Below are 16,519 nucleotides of genomic sequence, written 5' to 3'. Positions count from 1 at the left end.
GAGGTCTAGGGAGCCTATCACCTTGTGTGGGGGAGTCAGAGAAAGCTTCTTGGAGGAGGTGGGGTGAGGATGGGGACAACTAGGAGCTGTTGCACTGAGGGAGAATAGAATTGCAAAGGTTCTCAAGCTCTTGTGGGATAGATCTGGAGATGTGCACTGGTTGAGGCTGGCTGGGGTAGAGGGTTTGAGAAGGAATGTATAAGCTGAAGCGTCATTCTTTCAGCGGATCACTAGATAACTAATGCGCCAGGAATTCATTCTACTTGGGAGGACAGTGGGGCCAGAAACCAAAGGCCTTCACAGGAGTTGTGACTTTGCCCGGAGGAAACTGGGCACTATCCAAGGGTTCTAAGCTGGGGAGTGACCCAACTAGAGTTGCATATTAGAAAGATGGCTTGGTTTGTGGGAAATGGGCTGGAGGGGCAGGAGTGAAAGGTGTGCCAGTTAGGATGCTGCTGACAAGAGATGATGCTAGCTTGCCGGGGGGGATAGGGTGCAGGGGCGAGATGGCTGGATTTCAGAGGATAGGCCTTTGGTGTGGCTGGTGAGGGTCTTGAGGAATCAAGAATGGTTACAGGTTTCCTTTGTGCAGCTAGGGATGGGTGGAGCCCTTCTTTGAGCTAGGGAGCAAAGCAGGAGCAGTGACAACACCCCCACTCCCTGTTCCCTAGCTGTCTGCTCACAGAGGTGGGCAGGTGGAGCCCAAATCTCCAGGGTGCCCCCACTTCACTGCAGCCCTTCTGTTCTTGGGTCCAATGTTGATGCAGCCGGGAGCCCCTAGTCCAACAGTAACTGAAAGGCTGCCTCTCCCTCCCCCAGATCTGAAGCCATGGGTCTCTAACTTCACCTACCCTGGAGCCCAAGATTTCTCCCAGCTCGCTCTGGATCCTTCCAGAAACCAGCTCATCGTGGGAGCCAGGTAATGAGGTACAGGAGGGTTGGGGCCAGGACTGGGGGATGGATTCTAAGTACACTGAGCAGAGGGAATATTATTTGGGATGATCCTCTGTGGGCAACCCCTCATCCTGAGTCTCTGTCCCTCTCTACCAGACATTCTCTCTGTGCCTGAATGCCTGTCCCCCAGCACTGGGGGGAGTGACAAGGAAGTAACCACCACATCTCAGCAAGCCACATTCCCCAGGGTCTGGCAGTTATTAAGGGCAAGAATGCCTGCTGTCAACGTCCTAGCCTGCATCCCAGCAATCATGCCAGAACCTACCTAGCTGGTGTCCTCCCTGGGAGCTCCACGCGGAGAAGGTGCCCCCTGCTGGCCGGCCGGCTGCCTGCACCTGGGACAGGGCACATAGGCCGTGTGCTTTTATGAAGGACCTCCCGGTTACCATATCAGTTAGCCCCAAGGCCCAGGTTCAGTATTTAGGGATAATACACTCTTGAAGAACTTATGGAAACTTTGCAGGGTGGATTAGGAGGAGAGAATTCTCACAAAATCTTTGACCATCAGCTCTGTTTGGGAAGGGAGCTTAGAGATGGTCTGTTCCAATAGGACCAGCAGTAGCACCACTGGAGAACTTGTTAGAATGCAAATTCTCGGACCCTACCTGATGAATCGGAAACTCTGGAGGTGGGGCCCAGCAGCCCGTGTGTTAGCACGCCCTCCAGCTGAGCCTGGTGCACACTGAAGTTTGAGGATCACTGGCCTAATCCAGTTGCCCTCAGTTTAAAGAAGAGGAAGCAGAGGCCCAAGAGGGGAAGGTGACCTTCCTGAGATCACATAGCAAGATAACAAGAGTCTGGGTTTAGAATCCAGGCCCCCTAGAACCTCAGGGTTCGAGGTTTTCTGCCAACATACGTTACCACCTCCAGCTGCATTGGTGTTTCTCAGAAGCTCTCTGCCCTGGGGGTTCTGATTGAGCAGGTCTGGGGCAGGGGAGGACGGCCAAGGGGCTGGGCACCTCCAGGTTGCACTCTGTAGCTGACCAGCCTTGACTTTGGGGCTCTCCTGAGTGGCCCCACCCCTTCATTTGCCATGTGAAAAGGACAGAGCTCTGGACCAGATGAGCTGTGTTCTTGTCCTGGGTGACCTTGACCTGTGAGCCTCAGTTTCCTCATCTATAAAGTCTGGGTTACAGTCTCTGGGCTGCCAACATGACAGGGCTATTAAGAAGCTAGGGTTTGTAAAGCAATTATCCGTCAGTAAGAAATAAATTAATTTAAAAAAAGAAGCTAGGGTTGAAAGCATTTTATTGTTTTATTTTGAAATTATTATTTTGTATCAGATATGTGTTACGATATAACATTCAGAAGGTACAAAAGGGAAAAGCAGAGCCGCCCCCCCAGTACACTAGGTAGGACCCCTCACTGGAGGCATGCTGTGTATGAGTTTGTGTGTCCTCTCTGAGGTAATCTCTACAGGTACAAGTACCTAAGAGTATGGACCTTATTTTCCTAGCAAAGAGAGTCATTGTTTTACTTTTTATTTGAGGATAATGGTAGATTTGGTCTTCCCAGGTGGCTCAGCGGTAAAGAATCCAGCTGCAACACAGGAGCCTCAGTAGACGTGGGTTTGATCCCTGAGTCAAGAAGATGCCCTGGAGGAGGGAATGGCAACCCACTCCAGTATGCTTGCCTGGAGAATCCCAGGAACAGCAGAACCTGGAGGGCTACAGTTCATGGGTCTCAAAGAATCAGACACAGCTAAAGCAACTTCACACAATAGTAGATTTACTTGCAGTTCTAAAAAAATAATACAGAGAGATCCCATCCTTATATCCTTCACCCAGTTTTCCCCAGTGGTAACAGTTTGCCTAACCATAGTACAACGCTGCAGCCAGGAAGCTGGCGCTAATGCCATTTTCCCACCTGATTCAGGGTGCACCAGTTTTACGTATGTAGCTTTTAGAATCCCAATGCCTTTGAACTGAGTGAAACAGAGAAGGACAAACACTGCAAGTTATCATTTATATTTGCAATCTAAAACATAACATGAATGAACATAGGAAAACAGAAACAGACTCACAGATATAGGGAACAAACTAGTGGCTACCAGTGAGGAGAGGGAAAAAGGCAGGGGTGGTGGTGGCGAGATAGGCGTAGGGGACTAAGAGAAACTACCATGTCTACAGTAGGCTACAAGGATATATTGTACAGTGCAGGGAAATAAAGCCAATATTTTAAACAGTTGAATCACTAAGTTGTACCCCTGAAATTACTATAATATTGTAAATCAACTAGACCTTAAATAAACAAATAAATACATAAATCCTGATGCCTTTGCTCTGAACCTTATGGAAGCATTTTGAAAACTGCCATTCATTCTGTACCCAGCATGTCTCAGGCACTATTTTATGTATCAAATATGTGGTAAAATATCTAAGTGAAAGTGTTAGTTGCTCGGTGATATCTGACTCTTTGCAACCTCATGGACTGTAGCCCACCAGGCTTTTCTGTCCATGGGATTCTCCAGGCATGAATCCTGGAGTGGGTTGCCATGCCCTTCTCCAGGGGATCTTCCCGACCCAGGGATCAAACCCAGGTCTCCTGCACTGCAGGCAGATTCTTTACCATCTGAGCCACCAGGGAAGCCTGTAAGATGTGTGAAACATGTAATAAATCATTTAATCTTCACAATAAATCACCCCAGGCAGTAGGTTCTGGGATGATCCCCACTGTATGGACCAGAAAGCTGGGAGGGTTAAGTCTCCTGCCTGTGCTCACACTGTCCTCCCTGGTCCGCTCCTCCTCCCTTACCTTGGCCTGGTTATGCCTGCAGAGAACCCTTTTTCTAGGATCATCTTTCCTTCCTCCTTCTCTTCTGCCTGACAGTTTCCCACTTCTCTGTGGGACACCCTGGGCCTCTGGAATTCAGGGTAGGGAAATTTTTTATTCATTTATACCCCGCCTTGTTCCATAAAGGGTTTAGGGTGGGTCAGGCTATAGAGATTTCTCTCTGTTCTCATCTCCCAGAAGAGCAAACTTAGAGTTGTGATGAAGGATTTTTGATGGGATAAAAATGTATAAAGTGATGCAGTGTTTCCCTTAATTTTTTAAAGCTGTGAGCAGATGCCTGTGTTACCTGAGCAGACAGCTGGGGCAGAGCCATAAGCTGGAGCCCATCTGTCTCCAGTCTGGGCGGGTGGGTGCAGGCAAGGAGCCTGGGGAGGGATGTCGGAGGCCTGAAGCCAAGGTCCCCTGGCCAGGCCCACCAGGACAGCAAAGCAGTCGAGTGGGTCCTGGGCTTGGAGCCAGGGGTATCTTCTTCAGGCCCCTGGATCCATTCAGCAGGGGCCACTCCCTCTGTTTCTGGCCCACTCCACAACATTTCCTCTCATTTCTCAGCACAGCTTAGGTAGGCCAAAAGTTTCTAAAGCAGTTATTCCAAAAACTTCAGGAACCAAGAGGAACAGCCAAAAGAAAATATAAGAAGGAAAGAAAATTCTTAGGGAAAACCAAAACTTTACATCTGTTTGACATTAATAAACCTTTTAACGTGCATCACACCATTCCTGTCTCCATGGGTCTTATGAAATAAGGAAGACAGGCGTTACTATCTCCATTTTACAGATGTGGACACTGAGGCCCTCAGGAGACCCCCAGCAGCTGGAATTCTCCTTGTCTCTGCAGCAGGGTCTACTCTGTGAGCCCGTATTCACTTCCACGCGGTTCTCTGACCTGGGGGTCCTGCCACCCTCCAGGTCCACCCACAGTGCCTGTGGGCCTCCAGGGGCACATGAGTCTGGATTTCTATCCCACCTCTTCCACATACTGTCTCTCTGACTTGGTCCATTTACCCCAGCTGTTTCCTCATCTGTAACATGGCATTTTCTCTCTGCTCCCGGGATGGCTGTGCAGATTAAATGAGCTAACGTAGGTAAAGCTCTCCCTGGGGTTGGCCCACCATCGGCTCTCTGCAGTTGGCACCCAGTCCTGACACCCAGTCCTGGCACCCTGTCCTGGCACCCAGTCCTGGCACCCGGAGGCAGGAGCCAGAAAGCCACTTCCTGGGGACCTGCCTGTAAAGCCAGCCTGACTTACGACCTCTGTTTCTGTTTTCACAGGAACTACCTCTTCAGACTCAGCCTTGCCAATGTCTCCCTCCTTCAGGTACATTGCTTCCCTTCCCTGTAATTTCCCTGGTGTTTAGGGGCTGGGGCCAGGGCAGCGCAGGGAGTGAGATTCAGCCTCTAGGGTTGAAAACAGGAATGCTGTGCTCATATCAGCGGCTGTGGACTCACCCTAGCTGTCGGGGTGACAGCTGGGAAGTATTTGGGAGTGGGGGTCGTGGCCACGTAAACATAGGGGCACACACAGGGCTCCTGCATTGTGAGGACAGCAGCTGGGGGCTCCTGTTTTCCTGGACTGAGGGGCTCCAGGATGCAGGACTTCCACTAGAAGCAGTTCAGTACTGGGCAGCCTGGAACAGCTGGTCATTCTAAGTGCAGAGCCTAAATCCACAGGAAGGTCTCTGCACTTGGGCCTTGAGGGAAAGGGTGTCCCTGGTTGCTTTCTTAGCTTGGCCTGAGTGATCCCATTCTAGCTTAGCATTTTCACTGAGCTGTGATTGATTTATTATCTGCTGCCAAGAAGGACTCCCCAAGCATAATTCCCTAAGTGCTTTGGGAGGCATTTTAATGGGAATCCTTGATCCAGAACATTTATCCCAGATTGAGAAACAGATGCCAAATCATCTCTGCAGGGGCTGAACATTCTAAAGAAAGGAAGGCCATCTCTTCATCTGAAAGCCTCAGTTCCTGTGTCCAGGGGAGGCTTGCTGGTCTCCAGTGATGGGGCATTCATTGAGTGCTTACTGTGTATCACAAGTGAGCTGGAGGCAGAGGGGCTATAGACACACTGATCTCTGGCCTCTAGGGCTCACAGTAGAGCCAGAAAAAAACATGATGAGTGATACACAAAATCTAATTAGGGAATGGTTGTTAGTATATGGGGCTATTTAGTATAGCGTTTCACTACAAAGGGAAGTTGGAGAAGGGGAGAACTCCTTGGTGAGCTAGTGTGATATTCTGGTCTAGTTTCTTCTAGAAACTGTGCTAGACCCCCAGGGCCACTGCAGGTGGTAGCTACAGAGGAGGCATAAGCGAGCAAAAAGAAAAGTGACCTTCAGAAGGGAGAGTCCAGGAAGAACTAGAGAAAATGGAAAAGAAATGCCATTTATCTATCTATAATAAACATTAGTAAACATTTACTGAAAAACTACTAAACACTGGGTCCAGTCCTAGTATTTGAGATCCAAAGGTGAATCACGCTCAGTCCTTGCCTCAAGGAGCAAGCACATAAATTATAAATGATTTCCTTTACTGGATGGGATATGTTCCTGGGGCCTGGGCTAAAGCAAGGTAGAGTAAATTCCCAGAGGCAGCATCCCACGGCCTGCCAGCTTGGTCAGTCAGAGGAGCCCAGCCAGAGCCTAGGTTCCAAGTGGTTTTCATGGAAAATGAAGCCAAGATGCCAAGCCCCACAGGCCAGAGTCTAGGGGAAGCCAGAAATGGTCCAATGTGGGTGGGAGGAAGTAGATCCAGGGGTCCTCCCCTGAGCCCAGGCAGTTGGCTTTTTATTAAGCTCCCATGGTCTGCAAATGAAGGTCTTCTGGGAGCCAAGTGAGGAAAGGGAAACAGATGCACAGAAATAATGACAGTGCTGTGAGAGGCATGTAGGGAGCGGGGCACACTGGGTGCAGTGGTGGCCGAGGCACAAGGAGCCCTCAGCTCAGCAGGGTCTGAAAAGTCTTCCCAGAGAGCTGCCTTTGGGCTGGAGCTAGAAGGATGGAGGTTGGCCAGGTAGCTAAGGAGGAGACACAGAGATGTGAAGTTGCATGAAGCAGAGTGGGGCAGTATGGGAGGATCACAGGGTGGGTGTGGGATAACGATGGGAGATGAGGCCCAGGATGAGAGAGGCTGCACCACAGAGGCTCTTCAGAGGGATCCATATTTTATTTTGAAGGTATAAAGGTTTAAGCAGAAAAGTAATATGATTATGTTTAGTGTTCCAGTCACCTGGTCCTGCAGAGAATGGATTAGTGGAGGAGCTAGTTAGGAGAAACTGCAGTAAGGTGATTGATGGGGAGACTTGAATTAAGGCAGCAGAGTGGGGATGGAGAGAAGACAGGAATTGATCTTCAGGTGGCAGACACAGCATCCCAGAGCTCCAGAGAAGACCGGGCATGTTGTCTTCTGTGTGAAGGTGACCCCTAGAATTGGGAAGGAGACAACACTGGAGGGTTTAGCGGAGGCTTGGACCACAGTGGTACCATTTGCCTTCTGGTTGCAGAGCTGAGTAGCATAAACCAGGAGTTGACTGGAGCTAGCCTGACTCTAGACACTGGTTTTCTCTTGGGTGCCCACTAGAATCACTGGGGGAGCTTTAAAAAAGCACTAATGCCTGTATTCCATCCTCAGAGATTCTGTTCTAGGGTGCGGCTGGGCACTGGGATTTTTATAGGCTCCCAGATGTGCAGCCAGATTTAGGAAGCACTGCTCTAGGATGTTAAGAAAGTCCTTATAGATGTTGCCCAACTGGTTTGGCTTCCCCAGGTGTCCTTGACAGCTGACCCGCAGGACCTGGGTCCCCTACCTTACCAGATGTTAGGACTGTCTAGCCTGATGCTGAGGCCTGATGTTTGGTTCGTTCAGCTCTGGGTGATCTGGTCTCACCATGGAAGGTATCTTCTTCCAGCTCCATCACTCATGCTTGAGGCAGGGACTGGGCCTCAGGGGCTTTTCTGAAGGGTCCTGCGCACCAGCCAAGTGCACCAGGAACTGGTTTTACCACCTTCCCAGGGTGTATCTTAGGGGCCTGAATCCAGGAGTTCAGATTGGATTCTTTGTAATAGAACCTAGGAGATAAATGAATGCATTTTATGTTCACATCCTCACCTCCCCACCATAGGGGGACCCATCTGGCCACAAAGAGGAGGAAACAACAGAGAAGTTGGAGAGGGCCGTCCAGCATCACCTTGACCAGGCTGGAGGTAGACCACAGCCTCTGGTCTCCTTGTTTGTCCTCTGATGAGAAAGCCCTGCCTTTTGACCATAAAAGCTGGACTTCACTGAGTGCTCCTCCATTGCCCTACCTGGGGCTTTGGGTCCTTTTTTATAAGTGTTCAGCATCTGCTATCAGAAGTGGCTCACAACAACTAAGGGCCAAAAATGAGCTCCACCACTTTCCTGACAGGATGAGGCAGGGCCAAGGCCTCCCCGCTCCCCAGTCCAGCTTCCTTGACTGTCTTTACTGCCTGGGGTATGCTCAAGGTTGTAACTCTCATTTATAGCCAACTGCTCCTCCCACGTGGCCCCAGGATATGATTTAACCAAACTTAAATGCAGTGTTTTATTGATAGTTTAAATAATTAACATCCCTTAAAGAAAAATCTAAATGCAAACTCTTTATGCAAACTAGTGTCCATTAAAAGGACTTCTAAGTGCCTAACCCCTATTAAACAATTTGTGTAAACTACCGTTCCTCAGAAAAAAGAAAAAAAAAGAAAAACTCAGCTTCCTTCCCATTTCTCCAAGCAGCAAGATTGGAGAGATGCAGGCAGCAGCAGAGACGGGAGGGTATGTGTGTGCAGTGTGGATGTGTGTGCATGTGCGTATGTGTGTGCACTCCTGTGCTTGCAGAGGGGGAGGGGCAATCAAACCAGCTCACCAGTGATTGTTATCTTTCAGTGTAACTTAATAAGCTGGCTGTGGGAAAGAAAAGGTGGCCAGTAGTCGACAGGGTCAGGGGGCTGCTGAATGGTAAGCTTACTTGGATTTGTCAATCAGGAGATCATGAGCCACCTGTGCCAGAGCAGTACCAGGGGATGACGTGGCTGGAGGCCTAATTGCCATGGATTCATGGTCTTGGGCTGCCACATGTCCTGCAAGCGCAGAAATGAGGACTGTGATGTACATAAGCATCAGGACACATATGGGGCTTTGTTTGTGCCTGGGCAGATGGCGAGGCTGATTCTGAGCTCTTTTCTAGTTATCTGCACATTGTCCAAACTAGGCTGGCAGCTCCAGAGTTGTTTGAAGTCTAAACTCTGCTGAGTGGTGGACTTAATGCTCAGACGTTTTCATGTTCAGCCATTGTCTCTGGTGTCCAGGGGAGTTGTTGAATCTATAAGGAGATTATCCAGTTCCTGGCTCTCTTGACTGCTTTCTCCCATAGCAGAAAACCATGCAGTTTCTCTTTACTAGGGACTGCTATCCTGGAATTCCTAGTTTAAAGCATTCTGTGTGGTCGATTGATTATACACATCTTATTTCCACTCCTTCACAAAATTCCACTAAAAGGGCAATGAGAAATTTTAAAAGATACAGATCTGCAATGACAGAGAGAACAAAAGAGATGTCAGCAGAGAAAAGATTAAATGCATTCTGGGGAGGTGGAAAGTGGATGGAGCGAATCATAACTGATGTAGTGGAGCAGGACAGTTTATAAAGGGAGATAAAGCGGAGAAGTACGCTGACTCCCCAGAAGGCCTCAGAAATTGGGCTGTTGGGTATTGTGGAATGTGAGGATGAGGCACAAGTCTAAAAGGGGGACATGGTTGAAATTATCTAAATTGAGAAGCTGGAACCCAGATCCCCTGTCCCATCCCACACAGTAATCCCTCCTTCCAAGAAGGGAACCCTGGAGAAGGGAAAGGCTACCCACTCCAGTATTCTGGCCTAGAGAATTCCACGGACTGTATAGTCATTGGGGTCGCAAATAATCGAAAACGACTGAGCGACTTTCGCTTCACTTCACTTCAAAAAAGGAAAACTAAGACTCTCTTTAAAACCCAACTAGTGAGTCTTCAAATCTGGAGACTCCAGGAAAGGTGAAATCTCACCAATGGGGTATGGGACTAGAACAATATTTCTCCTTTTTCTATTTTTGTGCAGTTTATTTATTGAAGAAACCTGGTCATTTGTCCTATAGAGTTCCCTACAGTCTGGATTTTGCTGACTGTAGTCCAAGTGGTATAATTTAACACGTTCCTCTGTTCCCTGTACCATCTGTAAGTTGATTCTCAGATGTGAAGACTTTATTCAGTTTAGATTCTGGCAAGATTACTTCAGAGATGTTAGCATGTATTTTTTTAGGAGGTGCATAGTATCTGATTTTCTCTGTATTTTTTTTTTAGTGTTAGCAGTCATTGATGATTTTTACCTAGATCTATTAATTCTTTAGGTTACAATGCATTAGCCAGACTACTTTTACAAGGAAAAACTTCTTATCTACTGTTTGATTACCTGATGAAACAGTTGTACAGAAAGATAAGATAAATGTTTGATACTCTGTATTTATTCAGAAGTTTTCAAATAATGAACAGACTTTGTAATATCTGTCAATGATGATTAGTGAATTTTATATTGTATTACTGTTTTTGCTACAGACTCATGGCTTTAAACATTGTGGATGTTTCAACCTATTGCAGGTGTCTCTCATGACTATCCCATCTTTTGCCAGTAAGGAGCCTCTTCAAGTTGACTCCTATGACACTATGACCCTAGTGGTTTTTTATTGCTTTCTATTGGTATGAAGTGATATTCTAGGCTCACCTTGTACATTTCCTGCCCTAGATCTGGAATTAGCTGTTTCTCCAAGAAAGCTTGATTCCTTTCAGTGGGAAATGGTTAGTGATTTATTTCTAAATATAAACAGCCGAAACTCACCAGACATTTGAGGAAGGCCTCTAAAGTCAAGGAGAAAGATAAAAACAAGCAAGCAACCAGAATGAAGGAAGCTGTAAGAACAGGGGTAATGCAAGAAATACAAGAAAACACTTTTGAAATTAATTTTAGAAACTAGTTGAGTTTTCTGAGATATATAATTATTTTGTTTATAAAACAAACAAAAATGAAAATTTAAAGAGTGATTGGGCAAATAAAAATTGAATTGAAGGATTAGAAGATAAAGTTGAAGAAAAATCTTTCAGAAATTAGAACAACAACAAAAAACAAGAAATGAAAAGCAGGAGAGAAATAAATACCAGAAACCCAGAGGATCAGTGCGCAAGGGCGAACAGTGGATTGGATTAATAAACGTTACTAAAAAGAGAACAGAGGAAAAGATAAGGAAGACATTAAGGATGAAATAACATAAGAAAATTTGCCAAAACAGAGGATGAGTCTTCACATTGAAAGGGTTGACTGAGTTCCCAAAAGAGACCAGCACTAAGGCACATCAGTGTGAATTTCAGTATACTGGGATCAAAAAGATGATTCTAAAAGTTTCTAGCATTCTTTTCTAAAGCAAAAGAGAAAAAGGTCACTACAAAAGATGGGGACTGAGAATTACACCAGACTTCTCAATAGCAACACTGGAATCTAGAAGACAATGGAGAAATAAATGTCTTTAAAATTTTGAGTGAAAATTACTTTCACCTTAGAATTCTATACCAAAAGAATCAATCAAGTATGAAGATAGAATGAATAAGACATGCAAGAATTTTAAAAAATTGATCTACCATGTTCCTTTTCATAGGAAGATACTGAAGATGTGTTCTACCAAAATAAGCCAATAATTCAAGAAAGAGGGAAACATGGGATTCAGCAAACAGGAGAGGAGAGGAGGTAAGTCCCAGGTTAACAGCCAAACAGGAGGACCAGTCCATACTGGGGTAGGAGGCAGGACGCTGGGGCAGGAGGAAGGCAATGGGAACTAATAGGTTATCTGAACCATTTGTGTGTACAGTTAGCAAATAATATTGAGAGAGAATGTTGGACATTTGGGAAAATTCAGTGATAGGTACATTATAAAACAAGCCAATGAAGAAAATCAAGACAACTAATCAGCCCAGGAGAAACAAAAAGTTGGTCAAGAATGGAAACCTTGTCAGAATAGGCATATTTCATTGATTCTCAGAGGCATATGTTTTCACATTTTACTGAGTCTGAAATCAGGCCACAGCTTTCTATCAAAGGCATTTTACAGTCACCGTTGGCAGACTGCAGTCTTGATGGAGTTGTCTCTAACTGTACAGGCATGAACTTGGTCATTATTCCTGGTGTGCTCATCCAGCAACAGCAAGCCACTGACATTTCAGTTCACAAACCATTTAAGGATCATATGAGGAGGGACTATGAGTCTTGGTTTGTCAGAGACCTTCTGTGGAAACCTGCTGATAAGATCAAGAAAGCACCAGCATCCAACCTGTCAAGTGGGGGGGCAATAACTTGGAAGAAAATTCTGGAAACCAAAGAGAAATATTCTTGAAGAATTGCTGCACCATTGGCTTCCTGGGCAGTTCATAAAATGATAGTCTAAAACAAGCAAACAAAACAACAAAAAATGAGCACTGATGATGGAATAGAAAAGTGACTCAGAAGAGATGAACACTCTGAATTCAAAGAAGGTTTAAAAATACTGAATAAATTTTGCTTACATTTTTCTTTTTTGTATGCATAAAATTAATGTATGATTAAATATATATCTAAGTAAAAATACTTCCAATAAGCTTACATTAAAAATGTAAGTAATAAAGGAATTTGCCAGCATGTTTTCTTTCTTAATGATTCATATTACAATCAATGGTGTCCTACATTCAGTCAAATCTAGGGTTCTAGTTGGTAGCAGTGAATAATTTTCACAGTGATATAAAGAACGGTGTTGATTTTAAAGCATAATATATTAAAATATTAAATAATTTATATTACATAATTATAATGGGAGGACGGGGAGAGGAGAGGGGTGGGAGAGAATGGAGATGGGTAAGTGGAAAAAAAATATTCACCTCCATAACAGGAAGTCAGAAGATGAAGTCTAAGATTGATACATATTTTTGAGAAATTGGATTTTTAAAAACACGTATAGAAAAATCAGTTCAGTTCAGTTCAGTCACTCAGTCGTGACCAACTCCTTGCCACCCCATGGACTGCAGCATGCCAGGCCTCCCTGTCCATCACCAACTCCCGGAGTGGAGTTTACTCAAACTCATGTCCATTGAGTCAGTGATGCCATCCAACCATCTCATCTTCTGTCGTCCCCTTCTTCTCCTGCCTTCAGTCTTTCCCAGCATCAGGGTCTTTTCAAATGAGTCAGCTCTTTGCATCAGGTGGCCAAAGTATTGGAGTTTCAGCTTCAACATCAATCCTTCTGATGAGTATTCAGGACTGATCTCCTTTAGGATGGACTGGTTGGATCTCCTTGCAGTCCAAGGGACTCTCAAGAGTCTTCTCCAACACCACAGTTCAAAAGCATCAATTCTTCCATGCTCATCTTTCTTTATATAGAAAAATTAAAGAGTCTAAAATAATTGTCCTTGGGAAATGGATTGGTGTGTGAGAGGAGTTGTTCCTGGAGTCTTTTATTTTTTCAGACTATTTAACTTTTTCAACTCTGTGCATCATGGCTTTGATAAAAATAATTTTTGAAATAAAATAAAAATAAATAAAATGACTCAAGCCAGTTCTGTGCTGTAATCATTATAAATATACATATTCTTTTCAGGCCATATGTTCTAACTTTTGGTTTGAGAAACCTACTCACAGTGAGAGGCTGCACGATGTAACAAAAAGAGCTTAGTTACAGTTGTCTGGGTTTGCATCTTGGGGTTGTTGCTTACCAGCTTTGTGACCTCGGGAAAACTGTTCAATCTTTCTGAGCTTCCTTTTCCTCACCTGTAAAATGAAGAGACAGGTGTGTCAAGTTTCTGTCCCCGTGCTCAGCTCCATGTGACTTTGTCTAACACCTGATTGTACACACCTGTCCTCCATGAGCCCCCAACCCTCACAGTGGGATTCCCATCCCCTTAGAAATAAAGTTGACCGTTTTGAAATGCCCCTGTGCTCAGGGACCCCAAGGCCCCAGTGAGGCCCCTTTGTCCACACTGCCCCCCTGCAGCACAGGCCCAATGTCCAGAGTTTTAGGCCTGGACATCTGCAGTGTATGTGGGTCTTTGTGCTTTTCTGCCCCTAGAGGCCCTGAGTTTGCTTACGTCCCTCTTTCCTCTCACATCAGGCTCAGTTTGGGAGCTGATGGGTGCTGAGTATGACAATGGCTCCCTTGTTCCTGTCCAGGTGAAGCCCATGACTCTGTGTCCAGATGCCAGGGGTCATTTGCCTTTCTCCAAGGAAAGTCTGGGAGCAGAGGCCTGAGCTCCAGGCATGGCATGGCAGAATAAGCCCAGCCTGGTCATCAGTCTGATGGGGGCACAACCAAACTTGCCACCCAGCTCCCAAATCTGGGGTCTGCCAAAGTCAGCTCTCCCTCTGCCCAGGAGCACTGGGGCTGCGACTTTGGACAGCAGAGAACAGCTCTGCCACTCTAGCTCCTGCCACCCCTTCCCCTCCCGCATCCTAGGCCCTGGGAATTCAGTAAACAGTGACCGCAAGCCTAGAAGGCTTCTGTTAGCAATTAAAAGCAGGTGGATTTTTTTTTTTTTCTTTTTGCTCGTTTGGATGGAGGAGCTGCTTGTTCAGGGCTCCCTCTCCCAGGACAGGTAGGCAGTTCATGTTTATACATGTGACCCAGAAATATGTAACAAACCACGCTCCGGGGCTGACATTGCCTGGATGTGAAGGGTATCTTTCCTCCCCAGTTGCTCTTCAGTTGCTGGGAGGGGTCTCAGGAAGTACCGGCGGAGTAGGTGCAGGGGAAGAAGGCCTCCTGGGTGGGGACAGCTCTGTCTTCATGCCAAGGGCACTTGAGAACACGAAATGTCCTCTGGGGCCCTGAATTGAAGCTGTGTCCCCCAAACATCATTCCACAATAGAGCATGAGCGATGCTACAGGGAAACAAGGAAGCTGCCTGCACAGGGGTGGGCGGAGGGTAGCAAGCAAAAAAGGGGAAGTCCTAGGTCCTCGAGACAGTGGGATAAAGAGGAAAAAAGCACACATAGCTTTTGAACCAGGAATGGGGGTTCCAGTCTCTGTCTCCCACATCCCAGCAGCAAGTCATAGAGGACTTTCCAGGGTTGCAGTGGGAAGGTGACATTGTTCTTCTGTAGCTAAGGTTGGCAGCCTCTCTGCTTCCCATTCATTTAAGGAACATCTGGTATATAACTGAGGCATGTTTCCTGTCTCCTACTCAGGGCCTGGGGTGGAACTGATGGTCCTCCTTGGCCACTTACTTCTCCCCAGCTGACCTGGGGGAGGAAGGGCGGGGGAGGCCCCAGGCCAGAGCCGCATGGGGATGATGGGGGACAAAGGGGTTGTTACTCCAGGCTTCCTCGACCCGAGCAGGTATAGAGGGTGTTGGGCCAAGAGGATGTCTCTGGGTAAGGAGGTCTGGCAGCCCTGCTGGCCCACAAGGATGTTGTGAGAGGAACCTTACCCTGCAGGCCATGGCTGGCCATCTCCCAGCTCTCTGTCTCCTCCAGCCCGGCCACTGCCTGCCCTGGCTGTGAGTGACATGGCTGTGTGATGTCTGTGTGCTCCTCCCACAGGCCACAGAGTGGGCCTCCAATGAGGACACACGCCGCTCCTGCCAGAGCAAAGGGAAGACCGAGGTAGGTGGCCTTGGTAGGCAGGGGCCTGGCTTGGAGCTGGCAGGAGGCCCATGATGGGGGGGCCAGAGGGTGACTGTGTGGGCACGAGGCCACCTGCATGGGAGACCCAGCCTGGATGAGCCAGGGGCTCCTGGTGTAGTCAAGAAGGCAGCCTGAGCATCTGAGTGGGCGGTGAGGCAGAGAGCTGGCCTGGGAGGGAGGGGTGGGGGAGGGGGACAGTCACAGATGCTCCCTCCACGGTGGAGTGGGGTGCATCTGGGGCAGAGCAATGCTCTAGAATATTTGTGGCACAGTGGAGTGAGGGAAAGACACCTAGCTCTGCAGTTGGAGAACTTGTCCCTCTATTGCTTCCCTTTTTTTGCTTCAGGAGGAGTGTCAGAACTACGTGCGAGTCCTGATTGTCACTGGCCGGAAAGTGTTCATGTGTGGGACCAATGCCTTTTCCCCAGTGTGCTCCAGCAGACAGGTGGGGGCTGCATGGGGTCGGGCAGACAGAGGGGGACACCAAGAGGTTCTCTCACTCAGGCACACAGCCTCAGGATGGAGCTGCCAGTTCAGCACATAAACCAAAACAAAAAGGATGCCCAGTTAGATTCGAATTTCAGATTGAAAACAGACAGTATTTTGGTATAAGTATATCCCATGCAAGATTTGGGATATACTTATGCTAAAAACTATTCATTGTTCATCAAAATTCAACCTCACCTTGGAAGGTCCTAACTCTGGGAACAGCCTCTGCCCTCCATGATGACTGCTCCCTCAGAGGGACTGTGGGGGGCAATGAGAAGGAGGTGGAGGGAAGGAGAGGTCCAGAGAGACCAGGGACCCAGAAGAAAGCAAAATTCCAGGGAAAGAACAGGCAGCCCCAGGGTCTCAGGAAAATCGCCCCATCTCCCCATTGTCCCCAGGTGGGGAACCTCAGCCGGACGGTGGAGAAGATCAATGGTGTGGCCCGCTGCCCCTATGACCCACGCCACAACTCCACTGCCGTCATCTCCTCTCAGGGGGAGCTCTACGCTGCCACAGTCATCGACTTCTCAGGTCGGGACCCCGCTATCTATCGCAGCCTGGGCAGCCGGCCACCACTTCGCACCGCCCAGTATAACTCCAAGTGGCTTAATGGT

General features: G+C 47.3%; 1 protein-coding gene across 3 annotated transcripts in view; it reads left to right on the top strand.

The window, feature by feature from the left end:
- SEMA5B (semaphorin 5B) overlaps window positions 1-16,519 on the top strand; it is a 132,976-nt gene that overhangs the window by 98,465 nt on the left and 17,992 nt on the right. The window contains exons 3-7 of one of the 3 annotated variants that reach the window (XM_060418594.1): window positions 820-919; window positions 5,016-5,061; window positions 15,333-15,395; window positions 15,763-15,861; window positions 16,304-16,517. In XM_060418594.1, the coding sequence (XP_060274577.1) occupies window positions 820-919; window positions 5,016-5,061; window positions 15,333-15,395; window positions 15,763-15,861; window positions 16,304-16,517 (522 nt within the window). Of the gene's footprint in view, window positions 1-816; window positions 928-5,015; window positions 5,062-15,332; window positions 15,396-15,762; window positions 15,862-16,303; window positions 16,518-16,519 lie in introns of those variants that run through there. The other 2 variants (XM_042232252.2, XM_042232260.2) reach the window with 2 other exon arrangements.

The sequence above is a fragment of the Ovis aries genome, chromosome 1 (assembly GCF_016772045.2).
Source record: "Ovis aries strain OAR_USU_Benz2616 breed Rambouillet chromosome 1, ARS-UI_Ramb_v3.0, whole genome shotgun sequence".
Classification (NCBI taxonomy): domain Eukaryota; kingdom Metazoa; phylum Chordata; class Mammalia; order Artiodactyla; family Bovidae; genus Ovis; species Ovis aries.
The sequence above is the reverse complement of the archived record's forward strand: the minus strand, read 5'-3'. Positions and strand labels throughout refer to the sequence as shown.